Source organism: Ceratosolen solmsi, unplaced genomic scaffold (assembly GCF_000503995.2).
Source record: "Ceratosolen solmsi marchali unplaced genomic scaffold, CerSol_1.0 scaffold7, whole genome shotgun sequence".
Classification (NCBI taxonomy): domain Eukaryota; kingdom Metazoa; phylum Arthropoda; class Insecta; order Hymenoptera; family Agaonidae; genus Ceratosolen; species Ceratosolen solmsi.
In genome coordinates this window covers 2,260,902-2,284,757 of record NW_011948413.1, presented here as the reverse complement: position 1 = coordinate 2,284,757, position 23,856 = coordinate 2,260,902, and the positions used below count along the sequence as shown (strand labels likewise).

Here is a 23,856-nt window from a genome sequence, read left to right as displayed (position 1 = left end):
ATTACAATTACAATATTTATACTTGGAAATTAAATATAAATATGAATAATTTTAGCTTGCAATATTATTTTGGAAGAATATTCTAACATTATTTTTAAATTTTAGACTTATTTGACTATATAAAAAATGTTCGAATTATTATTTGACTACCACTTGTTAAATTTTATTTTTATATATATAATGTAAAATTTATATATATATATATATTTTTTAATTATTCATACACTTTTATATGATTAAATATATAGGAATGTTTCTATATATTAAAATGTATCATTTAAAATTTTTTGAAATACTATTGTTTTACTTATTAGTCATAAATGTACGTTTTTGTGGATTAATTATTAAGCAGACTTTAACTTTTAAATAAAAATGATTATCATTTAAAAAGAAAAGTTACTAAGAAAAAATTAAGCCTAAATTAGTTCATTTAAAATTTAAAGAAATATTAATATCTATCTAAATATATTGATAACAGTTTTTAATAATATAACACATTAAATATATAAGTAATACTTTATTTAATCATTTCTTATGTAACTAAGCAATATAAAAAATGATTAAAGTATATGAAATCATCTTATAAATAACATACACTGTTTATAGAAAGGAGATGACTTAATCGAATTTAGTGTACACATATAAAACTCTCGTTGAATTGAGAGCAAATATAATAAAATGATAATGGACTATTTATTGAAATATAAATTTGTAAGAATCAATTTAATTTAAAATTTCTTAAATAATTATTAAGATATTAGTGTTATGAAAAAAATACTATAAAAGCTTTTAATTTCCAGTTAATGAACCGAAATATAATTGTTTTCATAAGTATAATAGCAGCAAAATCATATGTCACAATCTTGAGGACCTAAGAATCTTGCTTTTTTTAGTAATGCATTCACAAAAATATTATTTAAGAACTTATACTCTTTATTCGAATAATTGACATTAAATACTAATAATGTTTCTAAAAATATTTTAGACGAACATTTATTTAAATTATAATCATATTTGCATATAAACTGTTATGATATATATATTTTTGAACAACCTCGACATAAAAATATTTTTGATAACTCGTTTTTCATTTAATTTTGACTTCTAAAATTGATATTAATAAATTGATAGATATATTTTACATGATACAAAAACAATATTTGCATATTATGTTCCACAAAAATTATTACATTTCTCTCAATTCCAAATCAGAATTTTTAGATGTAATAACTCATCGATCGCTATGATCGGTGTTTTCTATAATACCATTTTCATTCTTATCAATTTCTATATTACATATTGATTTATTTATTATTTTTCCGCTATTAAGTTCAGAAGACATCGACATTATCTCCATGTGCTCATCAGAATTATCCATGATCAAACAATCATCGTCGTCCAGATTCTGTTGGGACTTATCGTGTCTTTTACTATTATTACTGGTGTCACTATTATCCTTAGTTACAAATTTGTCCATAAGACTTATACGAGGTGACTTAGAAAAGGGTTCTCCTCGAGGGACAGAAATAAGGGAGGCACGTTTAGGTGGTTTATTTACTGGTGGAGTGATTTTTGATGCAGATGCAGAAGTCGTTGACTTTTCATTCAATTTTGACTTAGGTGTAAGCGTGTTTTCCATCAATTGTTTTTGTTTATCTATAGGAGTTAATGATTTTGTAAAATTTGTGATGAGAGGCACTGTTTTTTTCTCCTTCTCCTTCTCCTTTTCCTTTTCATCAGATTTATCCAATATTTCGGGAAGCAGCTTTCTTTTTCTTGGAGTCAACGAATACGACCATTGATTTGGCAATTCAAGTTTTTCCTCAGCCACATATCTTATTCGATATTCTTCGCCTACATACCAGCATACTTTTTCATGCATGGGTCCAACTTCTGGACAAGCAATCCACGAAGCTATCTCACGGAATTTCTGTTGTAATTTCGCTTTTGGGATTGATTTTTCTCCCTCCTTTTTTTTGCCCCAATATTCAAGAAACTCTTTTACTAAGAATCCTCGACCATGTGTATTTCCATGCAGTAATCGTATTAAATCCGGCATAGCCTCCTCTAATGCTTTGGCCTTTCGTGCAGAAGATGCTGCATTAGTTTTGTTTGATGGTGTTCCGTTTTCATTGTCGTTTGTATTTTCTGCATCGGCTGGAGGGGTTAGTATTAATGGAACATGATTAACCCAAATATGACGTACCGTCAAAAAATGAACAGCGTGCTCCGGCGCTAAAAATGTTATTATATTAATAAAATTCTAAATAAGTAAAAAATTCTACTTTTAGATTTTACTTACTATTTTGAGGATAAGCATTATTTTTATTTAACCAAATACATCCAATCACTTTAGGTTTCAGTTTCTTAGTTTTTATATTTCTTTCGGCTTCAAATTGCTCACCAAGAATTTTCAGTTTTGTTTGCTGCTTTTCTGGATTCTGTAAAATAAAATAAAAATGTATGCAAATAAGTAATAATTGAAATAATCATAATTTTATACTATTATATAAAAATTATTGAAAATTTTTTTAGAATTCATTCACCCAAATATCAAATAAGAAAAAATGTTTAATATTCAATATTTAATACATAACATAATATATGCCACATGAATGAGTATCTATAAATTTTATTTTGAACAAAATTCAATTAAAAACAAAATATGATTAATTAATTAGTACACGTATGAAAAAACTTTTAATCCTTTCAAATTGTTGTAATACGTTGAATCTTTAAATAATTGCAAAAAAATATATACTGTATAATCCATACATACTATGTCATCTTCGTCTTCTTCATCAGCGCCTATTTCTTCTTCTGACAAGTACCTGTAATCAAGCAAGTACTGTCATTAATCAAAGTTGTCAAATTTTTAAATTAAATAGAAGATTAATATATTAAATGATTTGATTTAAACATACCCATGTGGTACCATAAAGTCATTATCGACATCATATTCATTTTCTTCCGCATTATCTTCATCCTTTTCTTTTTCATCGTCGGAACCATGAAGAGATTCTCCTGGTTCTTCCTCCTCCCACTCATCATCTGAATCTACTTCATAATCGAAACAATCCTGGAAATTAAAATAAACTACTTAGTAGCGTAAATTTATAATATAATCTTCGAGATTTCATATAAGTTATATTATTAGTTACTTATAAAAATTAAAAAGAATTACTTTATTTTGGTTACTATTCTCCAAAATATAAAACCTCTTTAAATAATAGAGTACAGTCTCACTAAGTAAAAATTATAAATAAAATATGAAATACATAATATATTTAATTAATTTTTTGTTCAATACATTCGAGATACATTACAATATCAGGAAGTATATCAATAGTAGTAGTTTTTTTTTAAATCCTGTACATGAATGTACATATATTTTTTTAATTATTAAAATAGTTTATACATTAATAATTTTTATTTATTGAGTACATTATACGATAAATATTTTTGTTTATATAAATATGTAAGTATTTGATATTATTATAAAAATTATAATTAGTAATAAGAAATATTTTTAGAACATCAAATTAGGCTACTGAATATTTATGCTGTGTTACTTTTTATTTGTAAATAATAAATAATATGAATCGCATAATTATTATAATATTAATATCTTTATCATTTTATTCGTACGTATAAGCAACTTAAGATAATTAATTTTTAAAATACATAAATACAGTAGGTCAAGATTCAGAAAAGAAATTAAATAATAGTAAAGAAATGTTTTATAGGGACATATGAACATCGTATATTTTTCTTTTATATAAAATATACAATTTATTATCTAAAAGACAACAAAAGTTCTTAATATTCGCAACTACATTATTATCAGTAAAAAAGGCATAAATATACTGTACGGTCGCCTAATACAATTTTAAAAAAGGATGGAGAATAAAAAAAAGGGACGTTTGGCTCATATCTCGTCTGACTCTCGAAATCTCGCGCGATTCTATTTGTGAATAAGCAGGACATCGGTATCAGAGCAACTTCCTTGATGAGCGATATCTCTCCGCGTACCGGCTTTGACAGACAAGATTTTTAATCTCTCGTTAGTCAAAGAATTGCCATGGCTGAATGAAGCGCTACTAGTGATGACGACTCCGTTTTTTCAATCATAACAGTTTTTTCGTTTTACAAGTGAAAATTATTACACTGGATTGTATTCTAAAGTTATAGTTAGTAATGAATAATAATGTACGATTTTAAGTGAAAATAAGTACTACTTGTAAGTATGCAAACAATATTGTCGAATATAAACATATTAACACTATAGAAATTTAAGATTTTCATTAATCCATTATTGAATAATTAATAATATAGAAAAATTAATTACAATAAGGCATTATTAAAATACATTATTAATACAAAAAGCTTAAGCTAAAACGAATGACATTATAGCCATACAAAAAAATCACATTTAAAGCATGGTTTTCTAAATAGCTAAATATTCTTAAAATATTAATATGAATATTCACTACATATTATATAAATAATTAAATATATACAGAATAAATAAATAAATATGTATTTATCAGCAATTTTAATATTATTTTTATGATGGAATTAAAAAAATTATAATCTTTCATCCATTTGATATCAAAGTACAACTTGATAAATACACAGTTTTTTATATGTTTTCGTTCTGTACATTTTTTGTAGAGATTTCAAACTACCTTCGTTTAAACTAATTCAATAGTAATATACATAATATTAAAATCTACTCCAATAAAATTTTCGTTATTTTTAAAATTTTTAAAGGAAATATAAAGTGAACATATTTTTATATTTCATTGTATCATTATCTAGTTATTTATATAAATTGGTTTAATGAAAAAATTTTTATAAATTCAAATTAGACTTCATAGTTTTTATACGTTCATGAATTTTCTCAACAAAATGGAAAAAGTTTTCTCTATGTGTGATATGTATATATTGAATATTTAAAAAAAATGAAATATAAGTTTTAATGTAAAAGTGCAGTTAAATTTAATTTGTAAATAAGTAATATTTTATATATATTTGATATTGTTAAGGCTTTGTATAAACAATATCTACTTTAATAATTAAATTTTAAATATGTCTAAAATTGAAATTACTTAAATGTTAATTTAAGTAAGTAGACAAAAGTAAGTTTAGTAAGTAAACAAAAGTAAGGATTTGAAATAACTAAATCGTAACAATATTATCACCGAAATCCCTCATTCTCCATATTAAATATATTAATTATGATAAAAAAATGTTTCTTTTTATTTGAAGTAACCCCAAAAAGTTAATAAATGGATTTCCCGAGGCCAATCAAGAACTGGAAGAAAACACAAATATAAACAGCAATGAGAGAGAAATGAATCTTGACTCGGCAAAGGGCAGAAGATGCCGATAAAGTCGCGACTTGCGCGCACGAGCCTCAGTTCTTTGTCCTATAAATCAATGTCGATTTCATCCCCACGCGAGCATCTATTACTGTACGTATATGCGAGACATTAATTTATTAACGGAGAAGAGTGAAGAACTTGGTGTGTGTGTGAGAATGCATGCATGCAGTACGTGTAAGTGTATGTTAGAGAGGAGGGAGACGGGAGGGGTAAAAGAGTAAGAGAGGTGTAATCTGCCGATCAATGTTTTCGTATCTGACGATCAATGTTATCGTATCTGCCGACGAGACGACGCGTATCAGGGGATTGAATCGGAAAAAAGGACGAGTATCAGCGATTAATCGGTAGCAACAGCTTTTGGCAATGAATTGAATCCGCCAATGTAACGTTCATTTTCTTTGTTTTCCATTTTTTAGTATCAATCATTAATGTATTTTTCATGAAAAAAAAAATTATATTGGAGTAATTAAATAAGCCCGCTGTACAGAATTAATTTGTATTTATAAAAATGATATTCTTCTAAAATATATTAGATTTCAAAATCCTGGTTGCTTATAAATTCACAATATTGGATTAAACTGTTAAGCTATTAAGCAGAATACATCTTACAATTTATAGTGTAAAATATATACAAATATTTAGTACTGTCATCACTTTTCATTAACAATCTTAAGTACTAACAATCTAATGCAAGATGAGCATTATTGTTGTTATTAGTAATATTGATAATAATTTTATTTTTTATAACTCTTCTATAACAAATATAAAATTATTTAAACAATAACTTTTTAAAACTCCGATATATCGGATAAATTAAAATGCTTTAATTCAATTAACAATTTATTAAAAATATGATAGGTTTATTAATTGATATAATATTTATACGGCTTAATATAAAATATAGTACAAAAATATAAAACGTACTATAAAGCAAAAAGATGATCTTTGATAATTATTACAACAAAAATTAAATATTTTCTAAGCTTATTTAACACCAAAATACTATTACTTTTAAAATAAAACGTTTAATCAATTTGAATGCATTTATGTATGATTATTCTCTTAAATGAGATATTCCCAAATAATCTGTAAACTCTATTATATAATCTGAACTTCATATAAAATTATATAGAATTTATTATACAATTTTTACAATCGAAAATTATTTATTATTTTATTTATTCCATTTAACAGTAATTTTAGTTGTTTTCACTTGAGAAATGTTCGAAAGGTGATTTTTCTTTTAAAAACTATTTGAAGCTTGTAATTTCGTCAAAGTAAACGTGGATGAATTTTAAATAATTTAATTATACTTATTTAATTTTATTTAATTAAATAAATAAATAATTATTTAATTTCACTGAAACGATCAAGTTGTTTATGAACGGAATTTTTACTTAATTTAAATTATACGTGAAAATAATTTAAATAAAAATTGATAAATTGTTCAAACATTATTAAATCCATTAGCTCGCAGATGTAAAAATTGGAATTTCATAATATTTTTATCCATGCATAAAAAAAATGAAATTATTATACAATTCTTTCAATCTAATGTTATTAATAATCTCATAAAGTTTAAGCATTCAGATTATAATGAATAACAATTCCCAATAACAATTCAAGTAATAGATATATACATAGATATATATATATATATATATATATATATATATTTATGTAGGTCAATCTTAAAACGAATTAAGTACATTTAAATATTTTTAAAAATTTCTCAAAACATCGTCATCTTATAAGCACACAGGTCACAGTTGAATGATAAGACTATCCAGCTAAATTAAGATTCGTATACTTATCGACATTTAATTAATTAACAGGAAAAGCATCGAATTCTTTACATCCCACGAAAAACTTAAGACAGAACTTTTTTATCTGCATCAATGTTCACTTTTCACTAACTGAAAAAATAATTTGGAATATTTTACAATAGTATTAGTAGTATTAAATTATATAATATTCAATTTTTTACGATAAAAACTTTTACAAATTCACTATATTGATTTTTATATTACACGTTCTCACGCGGATATTTAATATATCAATATAAACATACATATTAGAAAAAATGATAATACAAGCAACAGTCGTTCTGAAAAAATTTATTTATTCAATTATGCTCTGATATTATTTCGTAATTAATAGAATACAATTTATAATTTATTTATTTAAAAATACCAATTATATTTATGAAAAAGATCTCTAATATATAACATTTTATGGACTATATATAAATTATATATATTTGTAATTGTAAATAATAAAAAAAGAAAGAAGCAAAAATAGAATTCTAACTAAAATTATTATTCTATAATATAATATATACTAAAATGTAATATATAAAGAACAGTTTTTATAGAAAATTTGAAACGTAAATGATTAACTATAAACGTGTTTTATATTTATGTTAAAAATAAATATATTAGTTATATTTTTACATTGTAATAAGTAATACATTTTTTATTAATATAACTTAATATTAAATGATCAATTATATAAAAAATGAATAATTAAGCAATGAAACAAGTATGGTATATCAAATTATAAACCAAATTTTTATTTAATCTTATTACATATACACATAATACACATACATATTTATTTTCGAAAATTTTGAAAACTTGTAAGACTATTTATGAAATATATTTACTATAAATTTGAACAATTTAAATTATCATAATGCTGTGATTTTTAAATGAAAACGATGGAATAATTTTATAAAAATCAATTGTTATCTGCCTTCCTTAGAATAAAATTCTTGTTTTTTACTAATAAGATATTTTAAACGAATAATTGAAGTATTAAAAATATATATTATTAAGTAATTGTAGAATCAAAATGAATTTTATTTAATAAAATTATTCGAAATAAAGTTTTTTAATCAGCATGCATTTTTACCTATTATAAATGATTATATGATGCAATGATCCATTCTATAAAAAAGGCTATTATATATGAAAAGCCTGAATATATAAAAACTTTATTAATTATTTAATAAATATTCATATTTGCTATATGATAAATAATTTTAAATATTAAAGTTTTATAGCAATTTAGTAATATTGGATATAAACTAATTTTTTTCTCTTGTTATTTGTATTATATGAAATTACACCATATTATTATATTTAATACCATATTATAACAATATATATTATCTAATATATTATTACATTATATACGAAATTGTTATATATACTATATTATTATTATATTGTATTATATTCTATTATATATTATTATATTATATAATATAATTTTATATTATACTAAATGATTATACTGCTATACTACAAATACAATAATCAGGTGAGTAAATTGAGTATCATAAAACAAAGTAAACTTGCATTTGTACTTTGAATTATATCAATATTTAAAACACATGTGCTTTTTAATTATACTAAAAATATATATAAAATATGGTATAGTGAATGATATTTTCATTTTTAATTTTAATCGAAAATATATAGAAAAAAAGTTCTTTATATTTTATAATCAATATATTTAAAATAATAATTAAAACATTAAAATAGACGTAAATAGAAAATATTTCTATGAATTAGAATATAATAACTACAATAATTGTTCCTATTAGAATAAATGAACCTCAATTTCATAATTAAATATATTAACTTATAAATATAAGGTACATTCACATATATATAGTTTTATCATCTATTAAATAATGATTCTCTATATAAATGCATGACGTGCTTTGTTCGTTTACATAAGAAAGTGCCAGACCTGAGGAAATTTTTAAAAAAAGACGGAGAAAAAACAGAAACAGGCGTAGTTGGTCTAGAACGTCGTAGCGAGGTGTCAAGTATAACATACGAGCTCACGATAGTATGAAGTGTGCGAGAGATGCAGGGAGAAAAGTGCGTGGAGTTTTCGAGAAAAGTGAGCCGGCCACTCTTTTCTTATCGCGATGTCGCACGCGCGGCATGTGAAGCTGCGGGAAACGTCCGATCCAGTACTTTATGGCGTGTTGTTGCGTATTTCGAGCCATATGTAATGGCTATTTAATACTCTCATTGAGATACGAAAAATCATTCATATTGACTGCTGCAAGCAATGGTTTACATTTCATCATAATCTTATATTTTAAACTATGTCTTGTATGATGAAAACATAATGGAAGCATATATTAGCAGACAAAGAAAAGAAAAAAAAGAGTGAACTTGTTTTATCTATATAAAAATATTTCAAAGCAGAATAACTTTTATGGTCACGAAGGAATAAAATTTATATATTTTAGTTTAACCAATAAAGTTATAATAAATATTATTCAAAATCCTATTCAATATTTATAATATTATTATAATTTACTTTCCAGACTCATAAGTAGAAAAGCATCATTTATAAATAAAAGTGTAGAGTTTAAGAACAGATTAATTTATTAGGTTTAATTACTCATTTTTTATTACCTTTATTAAAAATTACTATTTTTTTTTATAATTGTCATTAACAATAAAAGAAGTTTTAAATATTCAAATTTCATAGTATATTTCTCGATCTCCAAATGAATAATAAATTATTATTAATCTTATATGAAATATAAATAAATTACGAACATTCTGTATATTCTATAATTACTAAGTAGAGAAATTAAATATAGTGCAATTTATAATAATTAAAATACCACAAAATTTTAATAATTATATTATAACTTAATATCCAGAGTAATATAATAAATGAATGAAATAATAAAGTTTCTTTAACTTAGAAATTGAATCAATCTTACTGCATAATAAATAATAAAATCTACTATAATATAAATTAAATTTATCATAATTTATTTTTAATTACAGTCACTATTTGAAACATCAAGTTTTAAATAATAAAATTGGAACATCTATTGTTTCATAATCCAAATATATTAAATTATTAAAAATATACCACCTTTGGTATTTAACTCACAGATAAACTCATAACCAGATTTATTTTGGAATAAAAATTGGTAAACCATTTATTTAGTTAGAAAGTAATGCAAAATTTAAAAATTAATTTATCACACGACATTTTTTATTACATGTCAAGACCGAATACTGCATTAAAGATAACACACGGTTCTTTTATAAAAATCTAAATTATTACAAAGTTCAGTATCATAAAGTAAAAACAATATAAATACATCATTTTTGTTAGTATAAGTTATATATTTACTTACTATCATTGATTTTAATATTTTAACAATGGGTAATGTATTATGATTTGAAAAAGAAAATCGAATCTATCGTCATTATACAAAATACAACATTAATATACAATGAACTCGAATAAAAGTTTTTTTCTTTACATTTTTTTTTTAAAGTTTTTAGCAAATTAATTTTTGGATAATAAGGTTGATTTAACAAAATCCCATCACCACTAAAAAGCTAAAAATTAAAAACATTGAATTTTATAATGTTTTTACATAAAATATTGAAAATGTAATTGTATTTACAATTTTAAAAACAATAAATTATATTTATAAGGTCATATATATCGAAATCATTAATAGTTTTTTCTATTTGAAACATTCATGTTATTACTCAATCAGAGATAAATATTTTGCTTCACTTGACATTGGCAATTGGGATACCTAGAAATTAATATCGTATAGAATATAATAATTGAGTGATAATAAAAATCATTTCAAAACGGTCGTTCATAAAAACATAGGAAAATATTTTGAAATATTGAAATAATATTGATTTATAATAATATTATTGATAAACAATATTATTGATATAATCAATATTATGTAATTCAATATTATTAATATAAATATAAAATTCTAATAAAATAAAGTACTGATTTAATCAATATTTATATTATGAATTTTTATTGCGATTATAATTAAATGATATTGTGGATTGTAAAAGAAATTGATTTCACTTTAGCAAGTAGATTCAGGTATTATAAAATATAGTGTTTGATAAGAAATTTATATAAAAATTTTATATACTGAAACACTTCCCAGATATTAGTAATGATAACATGCATTAAATTAAAATTCAATTAATTCAATTTAAAAAATTTTTATTTTATCATGGTTGCACTTAACTTATAGAACAATTTTACTATATTTTTTCAACAAATCAGCATGGAATTACGGTACTTTGATAAGACTGAGTTCGCAACGGAATCATCTCAAATTTCTAATAAACTTCGCATCCGCAAAAAAATCTTATCGCAACCGAATCCCATTCGTACCATCGCCGCCGACGTTAAAAAAAATCACACTTCAGCTCTTCGATCAGCTTCACAGTAAATTGAAGCGAATGAGGAAAAAGCGAGAGAAAGAGAGAGAAAGAAGTTAAAAGACAGATACAAAAAAATTTCTCCAAACAGAAAGAAAACATAAAAATGTTACATGTGACGATACTAAATAATGATAAGGAATAACGATTGAATTAAAGATGAGAAAGAAAGAGTAGAGAAGAGCTAAATATAACAAATGACTGAAAAAGAAAATTAAAGAGATATGAGACGTAATGACAGAATGGTACAACGCGAGGATGTTTATCAGGACTTACTCGCGTTTCTGCCCTCATTTATATCATGAACTAATCATCCAATTAGCGCCACAAAAGCGTGCGTATGTAAATCTGCTTATAGACATACATCATTGTTAAGCGTAATTAGAATTGAATTTTGCTATTATTTATTCTTGTCATTTTGTTTAATATAATTTCTATTTTAAAAATTTTATTTAGTACCACCAATTTCGTATATAATAAATCTTAAGTACTAAATGTAATTATCGAAATTATCGTAACTTCTGTAAAAATTATAAAAATAAATGATATTAAAACACCCATGGATAAATTTAAAATATCTAAAAAAAAATCAAATATATTATGCGTCTAGCAATTTTAGAATGTTAATTTTAATTTTCTTAATTATGGAACCGATTACTTTATTTACTTCATAATTATAAATGCATTTTTAATTTGATATATTACAAAATTTCATTCATTTTAATTTTGATAAGATGACTATAATTGTGTAAATATTTTACAATAAAAACTCAAATTAAAATAAGTAAACTAATAAATATGAAAATTAGAATTCAAATTTATTCTTCTAATAAACTAATTAGAAGGTTAAAATTATTTTATTCATGAAGTGAAAACGCGAACAAATTAAGTTTATTTCAAATAAAATATTCATTATTCGATAATAATATATTCTAATATAAAATAAAATTGCAATTTCATTGAAAAATTGACGAATCTTCTTTTTTATCTAATTTTTATTAATGGAAAAATTTATTTTGTATAATATTAAATTAATAATCTTAAAATTTTGAAATTTGTAATTTCTTATACCTGCATTAAGAATCAGAAGATAATAAGTAATAAGCACTCTAGATAAAATACTAACAATAATGAACGTTGATATTAATACCGATTTAATTGTATATTAGACTTGAATTCCTACTATAATTGACAGTTATGAATTAAATATCATTACATAATTAAATATCAACTTACATCGAATCTATATATTTATATCGAATTTACAGAATTTCCAACTTTATTAATAATAATATGTAATATATACTCAGTTTTCCAAATCATGCGGTTCACTGACTTAATGATATGATAGCTATATTTAAAATATAAAATACTCTGATGAATCAATGCTTTTTTTGATATTCTTGCAACATAATATGTTTTTCGAGCTTTCGACGACATATTGCATTACAGTCAATATAATTTAGAAAATGCAACTTAGAAAAGGTGAATCTACCTTTATTTAACTAAAGGTTGTGCGTATTTTTAATATAAACCTATCATTTTAATATCAATTATTGTAATTTATAAATTATTCAAATGTATCTAATCATGGCTTAATTTACAATATATATTACACTACACTTAGTGCATAATACAATAACTAGACAGTATATAGTATTGCATATTTGAAAGATTTCTAGGTATGAAATAAATGCTTTAAAATTTACCATTACATTTTATTACTATATAGTTTTTTAAATTATAGTATTAATTGAACTTTCTATATATTACATTATTAATACTTGAAGAGATATCAAATATCATTAACAAGAGTTCATAATGTATCCAATATTTTATAAAATAATTTCTGATATACATTATAGCAATAAACTTCCTCGTCATTAGTACTTTCAATATTTAATCGTATCAATCATTATCGATTCTTCATCATTTGTAGTTCTAAATTCAATTTGGTTATTCATTATAACGTAAATTTAAAAATATTAGATCAATATTTATGAATAGTCCAGATTAGTTTTTAGAGTGAAACAAATTTCTCGCTAAAATAATTGTGTCATTATCAAATGTATTCGATAAATAAAGCAGTTTTAAGATATTATCAACAAAATTATGGAAGATTTGTATAAAATTTATAATTTCGTAATGAAAAACTGAATATATCGGTAAAGAAACTACAACATATATAACCAGTTGAAGTTCATAAAAATTTTACAGAAGCAGCATAGTAAAAAACCTCATTCTCTTTTTGATTTTTTTTTCTTTCGTCACAAACCAAGTAACTTAAAATGTGCCTTCCCTCTCTTCTTATCTCGTTACAAATTTCCCTCTAAATCTCTTTCTCATTCGTTCGTACGCACATTCACTCACTCTATGTCTCTCTCTCTCTCTCTCTCTCTCTCTCTCTCCCTTTCTCTATGTGTGTGTCACTTGGTTGGGGCCCTCTGGCAGTGCGGTCCCCGGGGGATGGAGAGCTGGCGGCTGGCGCTCGGGTCGGTGACGGCACCGGATGGCACAGAGCTGATATCACATGTACTATACTGAGCTGCTTTTGCTCGTTCGTTTAACGTCCTCTAACTCCTTCGATTCCTGGTCAGAAATCGCAGTTCGTTCTGGGGCGTGCGACGTGATACTAAAAAGCTAAAAAGTTCGTTGGGCTCATCGCCCGGCTTGTCGTTTTTCGCCCATGTAGCTTCGACGCCTACTACCCCTCTTTATTTCTACATTTGTTTTCCTCGTAGCGATCACCCGCCAAGGTTAAAAAAAGTTGAACATTAGCCGCATTTCCGTTTAAAAAAAGCTGACATAACAAGATTTAATACATCAACATACCGGCAACATCATCTATACAGATCAATATTAACAAGTGCTTTTTATGATAGTAGCTTTGTGCAATGGAATACACTATAAACAAAATTAACGACTAATTTCTGCTCATAAGAAAATTGGAGATTTTATGTCTTAAAAGACTTTATTGAAAGCTTTACGTTTCGTTCGTTTTATAATTTAAAGATGATTGAAGATAGTTCTATATTTGATGTGAGTATAGCATGTTAAATATAATAAATGCGCATAATAAATTGAATAAAATAATATGCAAAGCAATCATCACCATTGAAAAGTCATAAACTTATTGTTTTCATTACATAAAAGTAGTTGATATCTCAATTTACACTTAAATCATTTAAAATAAAATTATTTTCTAACTAATAAAATAGTTTGAACTACAAGATTAATTATTAAATATTAATCAAATATTCCAGTTTACATGCAGGTGTAGAAATTTCTACTCGTCCATCCCCATACTCGCCCACATCCACATAAAACACAAGGACACAAGCACAGATAGGAGTAACAAATAGAGATCTATATAATTTTTAAAATAGACACATTAACAATCAATCTAAACAATCATTCATTTTTGTCACTGATAAACAATTAAATTGTCACGAAACCTATCTCACGTCGGGATTGCATCCACGCTGCTTTTCAAAGTGACCTAATCATATGTGATATTCGCGGGTAATATTTGAATCTTAAGCGGCTCGGAGTCACGTAGTGAACTGGGTTAATTGAATGGTCAATCAAATGGACTAAATCGTTACGTCTTGATTTGGTAAATAGAATGAAACAATAGTTTTAACTATCAGATAATAATTATTAAAGGAAAATAACGAAATTGCTGAGAGATTAAATCCTTCATATAAACACCCAGTTTTTTTATCTTATAAAATATATATACTAATCGATTCAACTAAATTGGAAATAATGATATATGTTATCGATTTGCTATATAATTAAACACCACGACTTTTGTATCCTTTTTTCACAGCTTTTCTAAGCTAAACGCAAACTTGCAAGAGCTTAATTTTATATATAAATATAACCAGGAAATTTTTATAAAAATATTTTAATAATAAATTTATTGGCTTATACGTTATTTACTTACAATGCAAATTGTTTAATGTAGGTAGTACATTTCATATATTGCATTGATGTGATGAATAATACACATGTGCGTGAGCGTATATGTATATACATATCTTAATATTAATAATCTGAATATTAATTTGGTTAATATAAAAATAATATGAGATTATTAAGAATATTACAAATCTTATGTTAATAGAATTTTAAATACTAATGTTATTGTGTAATGTTTACAATTATTTCAAATTTACTTTCATCTTCAATTTCTTTAATAAGTCTGTATTTCTTGTTTAGAATAAATAATATCTGTTTATAACTTATTTAATTTAAAAAGAAGTATAAATAATATAAGACTTATAAAACGTATATTGTTTAAAAACGTAACATTGTTTAAAAAGAATAAAATTTTTATTTTTATAAAACTAAATTATAATAAATGAAAAATCGAATTTTTATAATTTTAAATATATAATATTAATATTAATTAACATTACAATATTAAAAATAAATTGTAAAGAAATAAATAGTATGTAGTTAGTTGATTTTGAGAACATTCACAAAACTCTTGTTCGATATGATTTGTCATTAATTTAATTGAAATAAATCTGTTATTGGTCAATACATATAAACGTACCATAAAAATAAGGTACTGGAAAAAAACGTTATTATTCGAATATTCAATTTCTATAATTGATAATCTTAGCAATTATTATATGCAATTAATAAAACTGTAAACAAACTTTACTAATGAATCGAATTTCGACAGATGGCAGATGAGCTACTTTTTTCGGCACTCGGACTTGAAACTAGTCCGACATTTTCAGAAACTCATGACTTATCATCAAATTCAACCAATTTTTTTTCGGATTATGAGACACCCTGCACCACTCCATCGAGCGAGAATTCAGACTTTTTTGAAAATATAGAAAATCCAACAAACGGTATGCAAGATTTTTACTTGGATTCCATATACTCTCCAGATCTTCCTTGGAATGATTGGACTGCAAATATTTCAACGCCGGCTGGTAGTTTTTTTATAATTATATAATATGAACACTTACAAAATGAATACATTATTATTATTGAGAGTTAAATTATTGTTGCAAATGAATATAAATTATTTATATGATGACTTTATTAATTATTAATTTTTACAGTCTTACTCATAACATTTCTAAGCCATAATAAATATTATTCTGTTATTATTTTTAAGGAGAATTAAGTGACTTAGTGTCGGATTTGGAGTGGTGCTTAGATAAAGAATGGAATGTAGGACTGCCACCAATGAGAACACCACTTTGCACACCAGGGTGTGAAGATTTTTTACACTTACCATTACCAAAACCACAGTTCGAAGAGCCACTATTAGTTTTAGATATCGATCTCAGATCGCTACAAAATAACCTTGGTATAAATCTAGGTAACTAAATCATACAATGATGACAATTCGATTTTAAAAATATCTTTAAAATATTGATATGAAGCTTTAAAAATTGATAATCTAAAATATAACACAAAATTTTTAATACATTACTAACAATTATATGTGAAAGGAATAAATAAATTAAACAAATTAATAAGAATTAAATATCCTAAACTGTTGTAGATTTTTTTTCAGTTTTCATCAAGTTTTCTTTTAATTTTGATTTAATTCAATTTAACTCTATGCAGTTCATATTTATGTTTTATTTATATTGTAATATTAGTATATTATAATGCAGTTTAAAACAAAATAATTTGTTTAGACTTTAATAATAATCAAACTAACGAAGATCTTACGGCAAATGCAGCTGACGCAGCTTTGGCAACTCACGATTACACAAATCGCAACTTAATTCATACAACCGAAGATCGCTGTTTTCCCTGTACATATGAAGGCTGTACAAAGGTGAATAATGTATTATTAAAAATTAATCATTTTCAAAAAGATCCTCTCATTTAATCTGAATTTTAAAATATTTATCGAATTTTTTAAAATTTCTCTTAATGAATTTAATTCCAAAAATAAACAATAACTCTTTGCAGCTTGATATAAAATTTTAATAATAGTGTTTAAAGTGAAAATACGAAAGATAAACGTAAACCTGCTTGTAAAATTCTGAGAGTCTTGCGATTGCCTTGAAACACAAACACGACTGAATAAAAAAAAACCTTAAACCTCAGCATTAAGATCTGCAACCATCCTTATCCTAATAATATCTCTCTCATTAATTAGGTATACGCGAAAGCTTCGCACCTGAAAGCCCACCTGCGTAGACACACAGGTGAAAAGCCGTTCGCGTGCACGTGGTCTGGGTGCGGTTGGCGTTTTAGCCGTTCAGATGAATTGGCTCGGCACCGACGCTCTCACTCCGGAATCAAACCCTACGCCTGTGAGCTCTGCACCAAACGCTTCGCAAGGAGCGACCACCTCGCCAAGCATCGCAAGGTACACCGCAAGAACACCTACAACTCGTTGTTCTCAGCTGGCAGAGGGTTCCGGGCGGCTAAAGCCAATGTCGCACTACCGGCCGAGGCCTGATCAACACAATCTCCAAGAACGTCTACTACTTTAGCCCCAGGATTCTCGTAGCCGTACAAGACAACTCGATTATTAAGAAATAGCCTTGCGACCGAGAATTCGGCCGAATTTGATCCTAATAATCTGACGAGTGCCTCGAGTGCGCGGATAGACGAGCTTGCGGATCATGATATAAAGAGTGTTACAGAAATGAGAAGTGAATCAATAAGATGGGCAATTTTAATGACAAAGAAGAGAAATTATAACGACAAATAGATTATACGACCTATTATTATAAACAGGAACGGCTATATATGTCTGTAAATTGTTGTGCGATAAATATTTTATTAAACGAAGATCTATTTGGCAAAGTAACGTTATTTGTGTACTTCAAAGTCTGATGCTATAAATAAGCAACGTATCTTTATTATTACACTTAAACGGTATGTCGATAGCGTGTTGTATTTGCTGTAAATAAGGATTATTTTGTTTCAAATTAGCAACAATGCTCGAAATAAATAAATAAATAAATAAGACTTATCGAAAAAATTGCAAATACAATATCTTTATCTCAGGAATAACACTGCCTTTGATAATTTTAATGTATATTCTCAGTAAAAGAAACAAAATTCTAAGTAATAAGCATGCAAATGATAATTACATAGTTTTGACTCATGATAGATAACACGGTCTTGTACTTTACTTTTTTACATTTTTATTGTTTATATAAATTAATATTGTATATTTAAAAGCTTTCATTATCAAATAGTATAGTTTTAAATTATATGACAGAAATTAAAGAAGTATAGTCAATTTATATAGTAGTATAGTCAGCTTATACATTACATTATTTCCAAATAATTTATCCACAAAAAAAATTTAATTGAATATTTCAGTACTAAGTTCTCCATTTCCTAATTATTTCCTAATAATTATGAAAATGCGAAACGGAAATGAATTTGTGACCACAAATTTGAATATTTAAATTGGCTTTTCATAAGCAAATGGCTATTAATGAATAAATGAAGATAAAATTACTTATTATTCACATTACTTAATGTTGGTTAGGTAATGTATAATTATGATTCCTAATAATCAGATTACTTCAAATATTTTAATTGTAGAAAAATGATAAATATTTAAGCATGCAGGTATGACCTTATATTAATTGAAATTTTTATATAACAAACAGCTATATTCGCAAAAGATATAAATATTTAAAATAAAGTCGATAGTTAATGTTAATAAAAAAATATTTAATGTATGAATATATAATTAATATTTAAATAATTGTCATTTAAATTGAGAAAAGATTTTTTTATGTGATTATTTGTAATTAACGTACTTTATAAAATCTCTATAAAAATGAAAATGTATAAATTAAAATAAATGTCCTTATAACATTTTAAGAAATAATTTTATTTAACTAAAGTCTAGGTTTTTATTGGATATCGTATATTTTGAAAATTGTCGGTTAATAATAATTGTTTTAATTCTTATACAACAATAATTAATAATTACAATATTCATAAAATTATTTGAAAAAAATACTGTTGAAAAATATAAATAATACCTGATTAGTAGATTTTTATTACTCAAGAATTATGATCTATATTTTGAATACCGTAAATCATGTAGAATTACATATTCTTGTATTCTCAATGTCTTTGGAATATTTGACCCACCAATACTATACTTAAAATGTAACATTTTATTGTAACTAATTTTTATTATATCTACTTAATGTAATTAACTTACAATGTTGTTACATATAATTTCGTTCATGTTTTAGTTTTTAGTTCAGCAATTTATAAAACTATTATAGATGAATATTTTTCTATCAATAGTAAATTTTTTAAATTGCACCTTAATAATAAAGAGATTTGCATTTTATAGATAACATTTAAATATTTATTTTACGAATATAATATTTTTGTAATTCGTTTCTCTTATTATATCATTAAAGTTTATCATTCTACTAAGATATTTAATTTGATTTATTTTTTCTTTCATTTACTTCCTTTTTTCCATTTCACTCCTTTTTTAATTTTCAGGTTTTTAGAAATATATAACATTCAAGTAGAGTATTTTTTAGTTGTTTTTATTACCAATTAAATCAAATTTTTTTAATGCACATTAAACTATATGTAGATCAATGTTAATGGTAGAAAGACACAAATGTAACTAGACGGTTAAATTTACAATATTGGCTCCAAAAATAAAAATATTACTGATATGTATTATTTAATTTGTAACAAAATTAATTTATCCTGTAAGTATTAAAATTAACTCAAAGCTACTTCATCAATAAAATTATTGAACTAGAAGAAAAATAAGAATGAAAGTTGATTCAATTTTAATACAAATTATGTTCTTATAGCAATTTGTGAATGATAGTAAATAAAATATTAAATATTTGAATAAGGTAGATTAAATATACAAACATATCCATTAGTGAATTAAAGAAATTTCAAATTTTAAAAAACTATAATAACTGCAAAAGTATGTTTAATTTATAAATTAATATATATATATATATATATATATATATAAATATATATATTTATTTATTTATTCATTTATTTATTACACAATTAGTAGTGCGTATTATAATATTTAATCTGCGTTGATTATATTTTGCAATCACACACACACACACGCACACACGCACACGCACACACACATATACACATATACACATATAAATATATATTTATATAAACCCTACTTAATTATGATACTGTATTTGACTAAAATAGTATTTTGAATCAATAGTATTAATTATGGAACTCCAATATCTTTGTAAGATATAAGGTATACTCACTGTATCCATTGCAAATGGCCTACGAGGATTAATGGTTCTACTGATTTTTCGCCATGTTCCCCAATAGGGTGGTCGACGATTTTCTTCAAATAAAAAGAATTTTGCGCGGTGTTTTTCTACTTCAGTGTTGCTTGCTTGAATAACGTTTGAACTTTCTTCTTCATCTAATATAAAATGATAATTAAATTACATTAGAAATTATGTATACAATAATTAATATTTTTAATGATATATTTATAAATGCATTACCTATTATAATAATATCATCATTTGCTTCGAAGGGCCACGTTCTACCAGACTTTTTTATATTAAACTTTTCAGTTTTTATTTTATCTATGTATAATTTACTTCTATCTATGTCACTCCTTCCAATTACTTCATCTAATTTCATCTTTTCATGTTTATTTAAAGTTCTTCTTATGACAGGAGCTACTCTCATATCAGCCTTTATTTCAAAAGGCATAAAATTACTTCTTTCAATTTTACTTTCTTCTTCTGGTTTTGATTCCATTGGTTTCTTTGCTACAAAAAAACTTACAAAATTAGATGCTGCTTTCAATTTTTTTCTTTCTGCTTCTAATTTTTCGTCTTCTTTCCGCTTTCTTTCTTCTTCTTTTGCTTCTTTTTCTTTTAATTTTTGTCTGTACTCATTAATAATACAAATTTAATTTTATATTAACTTAAGTTTAACAAATATAAATTATGTAATACAAATATTTAAAAAAAATCAGCACACTTACTCTATTTCAGCTTGCTTCTTAAGCTCTCTCAATTCTTTGTCTTTTTTTTTCTGTTCTTTTAAACTTTTCTCTTTTTCTTTACGCTCTCGTCTTTTCTCCTCTTTCTCTTTTTTTTTATTTTCTCGTTCCTCTAGTAATTTCTTTTCTCTTTCCTACAATATGATAATTACTTATTATTTCAATATTTATAAACTGTAGTAACGCAAATTTTCTGAAATAAAATAATCCACATACAAATTTTTGCTTTTCTCTATTCTCACGATTCTTTTGAATTTCTAGTTTTTTTTTTATTTGCTTCGGAGTTAGCCTTTTGATTTTTACTGAACAATTTCTTGTCGGAATAGTTTCCACGGATTCTGTAATTTTATTATCATCTTTGCTATCACTATTTTCATATTCTGTTTTCTTGGTATCAGTATCTGATTTGCTAGAATCGTCACCATCTTCATCATCGTCATCATCTTCGCAACTATTATTTGCATGTAAATTAATGTCTGAATTCAGATTCGTTTTGTCTGCTTCATTTATTGTAGCATTTCCTATCTGCAATTGTTGCAATTTAACATTTGAAATATTACTTTTAATTTTTACATCATCAGATTTTGTGTTTTGTTTTGACTGTGGGTTACTTTTATTTGTAATCGTGGACTCTTTGAATTTACTATTAGAATCTTTATTCATTCTACATATATCATTTGATTTTTTTAAAGTTTCTTCCACGCCATTAGAGTTTTTATTTTGTTTTGTTTTTTGATTTTTGAAATCTTGAAATTTTTCTAAACTCTCCTTTGACTTACTATTATTACTATTTGCTGCAGAATCCTCTACTTTACTTTTAGAAATAGATTCCTTCTTATTAATTTTATCCTTATTATCAATTTTTTTAAAGAATTTTGTTAAAGAATTTGCTTGATCCTTAATTTCAGGTTTTTTAGTTTTTTCCATTCCTTTTTGAGGTGTTAATTTCATATTCTTTAAATCTTGAGTTTCAGTTATTGTAATTGATTTTGAACAATCTTTCATTTCATCACTTTCACTAGTATTATTTTCTTCGTTATCATTTATAGCTTCTTTTTCAATAATTATTTCTTCCATTTCAATCATTTCTGATACTTCAAATGAATTTTCTTTAGTATTAACTTTAGGGTGTTTTACATTTCTACAATCAGTTGATGCTGAAGTTTTCCTTTTTTTATTAACAACTGGTGAATCAGTCCTTAATGATTGAAAAGGTAATCTTGCTGTAATATGATTAATTTATTTTTAAATATAATAAAATAATATTCAATAAATAATAATAATAATAATAATATATATACCTTGTTTCGTTTTATTTTTTGATCTAAAAACTCCTTGAACTTGGCATTCTTCATCTTCACCCAATAAGTCCATAATTTTCATAACTAAATGGACAAGTTATTAATTATGTATATAAAATACTATATTAACACAAATATTATAGCTCTTTATACATGTTAATTTATAATTTAAAGAAAAAATATATATATATCAAGTTTTTTATTCTGCATTTAATAACTTATGACTCATTATTTTAAGTAGAATTAAAAGTTTATAAATATATATATATATATATATATATATATATATATATACATTTAAATTTTTGTTACAATGAGGATAAATTTTGATCTATTAAATTTATAAATATTAATTAAAAATGTATATACAGAATTACATAATTTTTTATAAAATAAAATAAGATTACAATAAAAACTGAAAATTATGAAGAACTACATTTCTACAACCTTTTAAAATTGTCTATTGGGCAATAATTACACCTTGTTATTATTAAATCAGTATGTAAAAATAAATTAAATGTAAAATGAACGCAAAAGACTAATTAAATACACAAAATAGAATCTCCATACAGGACTCTATCTCTTAATTACATAAAAAAAAAAAATATAGATTTAGTTAAGCAAAGCACGAGCCTTTCGTGTGCACTGTGATTCCATATCCCAGTGCACTGATGATTGATTATTCAATTCGGCACTTGTCACATACGATAAAAGAACTTTTACGATTATACAATTTACAATTAATTCCACGTAATTACAATCCTTTAGTAAATTAACTTGATAGGTATGCAGACCATAAAGAAAAACGTACCCGAGTATCACCGAAATCCGCGGGAAAATCATCAATGAAAGGGGAGAACATGGAAAAGCAATAAACTTAGATGCACTATATCATA

The 23,856-nt window shown here is 24.6% G+C and overlaps 2 protein-coding genes across 4 annotated transcripts; one reads left to right on the top strand and one right to left on the bottom strand.

Annotated features, from left to right (window-relative positions):
* Positions 1 to 1,144: 1,144 nt before the first annotated feature.
* LOC105367263 (Chromatin assembly factor 1, p180 subunit) lies at positions 1,145 to 23,856 on the bottom strand. Its single transcript, XM_011505914.1, has 10 exons — positions 23,772 to 23,856; positions 22,961 to 23,044; positions 21,876 to 22,882; positions 21,642 to 21,793; positions 21,151 to 21,542; positions 20,902 to 21,065; positions 2,925 to 3,079; positions 2,780 to 2,831; positions 2,303 to 2,441; positions 1,145 to 2,235 (listed from the first exon to the last, which is right to left on the bottom strand). The coding sequence occupies exons 2-10, from the start codon at positions 23,040 to 23,042 to the stop codon at positions 1,232 to 1,234; spliced, it is 3,147 nt and encodes a 1,048-aa protein (XP_011504216.1). The 5' UTR covers positions 23,043 to 23,044; positions 23,772 to 23,856; the 3' UTR covers positions 1,145 to 1,231.
* Positions 4,087 to 18,619, top strand: LOC105367262 (Krueppel-like factor 5). 3 transcript variants are annotated; one of them, XM_011505913.1, is made up of 6 exons: positions 4,087 to 4,240; positions 5,272 to 5,477; positions 16,344 to 16,602; positions 16,791 to 16,997; positions 17,368 to 17,465; positions 17,793 to 18,619. In XM_011505913.1, the coding sequence occupies exons 3-6, from the start codon at positions 16,344 to 16,346 to the stop codon at positions 18,096 to 18,098; spliced, it is 870 nt and encodes a 289-aa protein (XP_011504215.1). In that variant the 5' UTR covers positions 4,087 to 4,240; positions 5,272 to 5,477; the 3' UTR covers positions 18,099 to 18,619. The 3 variants fall into 3 exon arrangements, with proteins under 3 accessions (XP_011504215.1, XP_011504213.1, XP_011504214.1); XM_011505911.1 differs by having other exon boundaries at positions 17,323 to 17,465; XM_011505912.1 differs by lacking the exons at positions 4,087 to 4,240; positions 5,272 to 5,477 and adding an exon at positions 5,649 to 5,769 and having other exon boundaries at positions 17,323 to 17,465.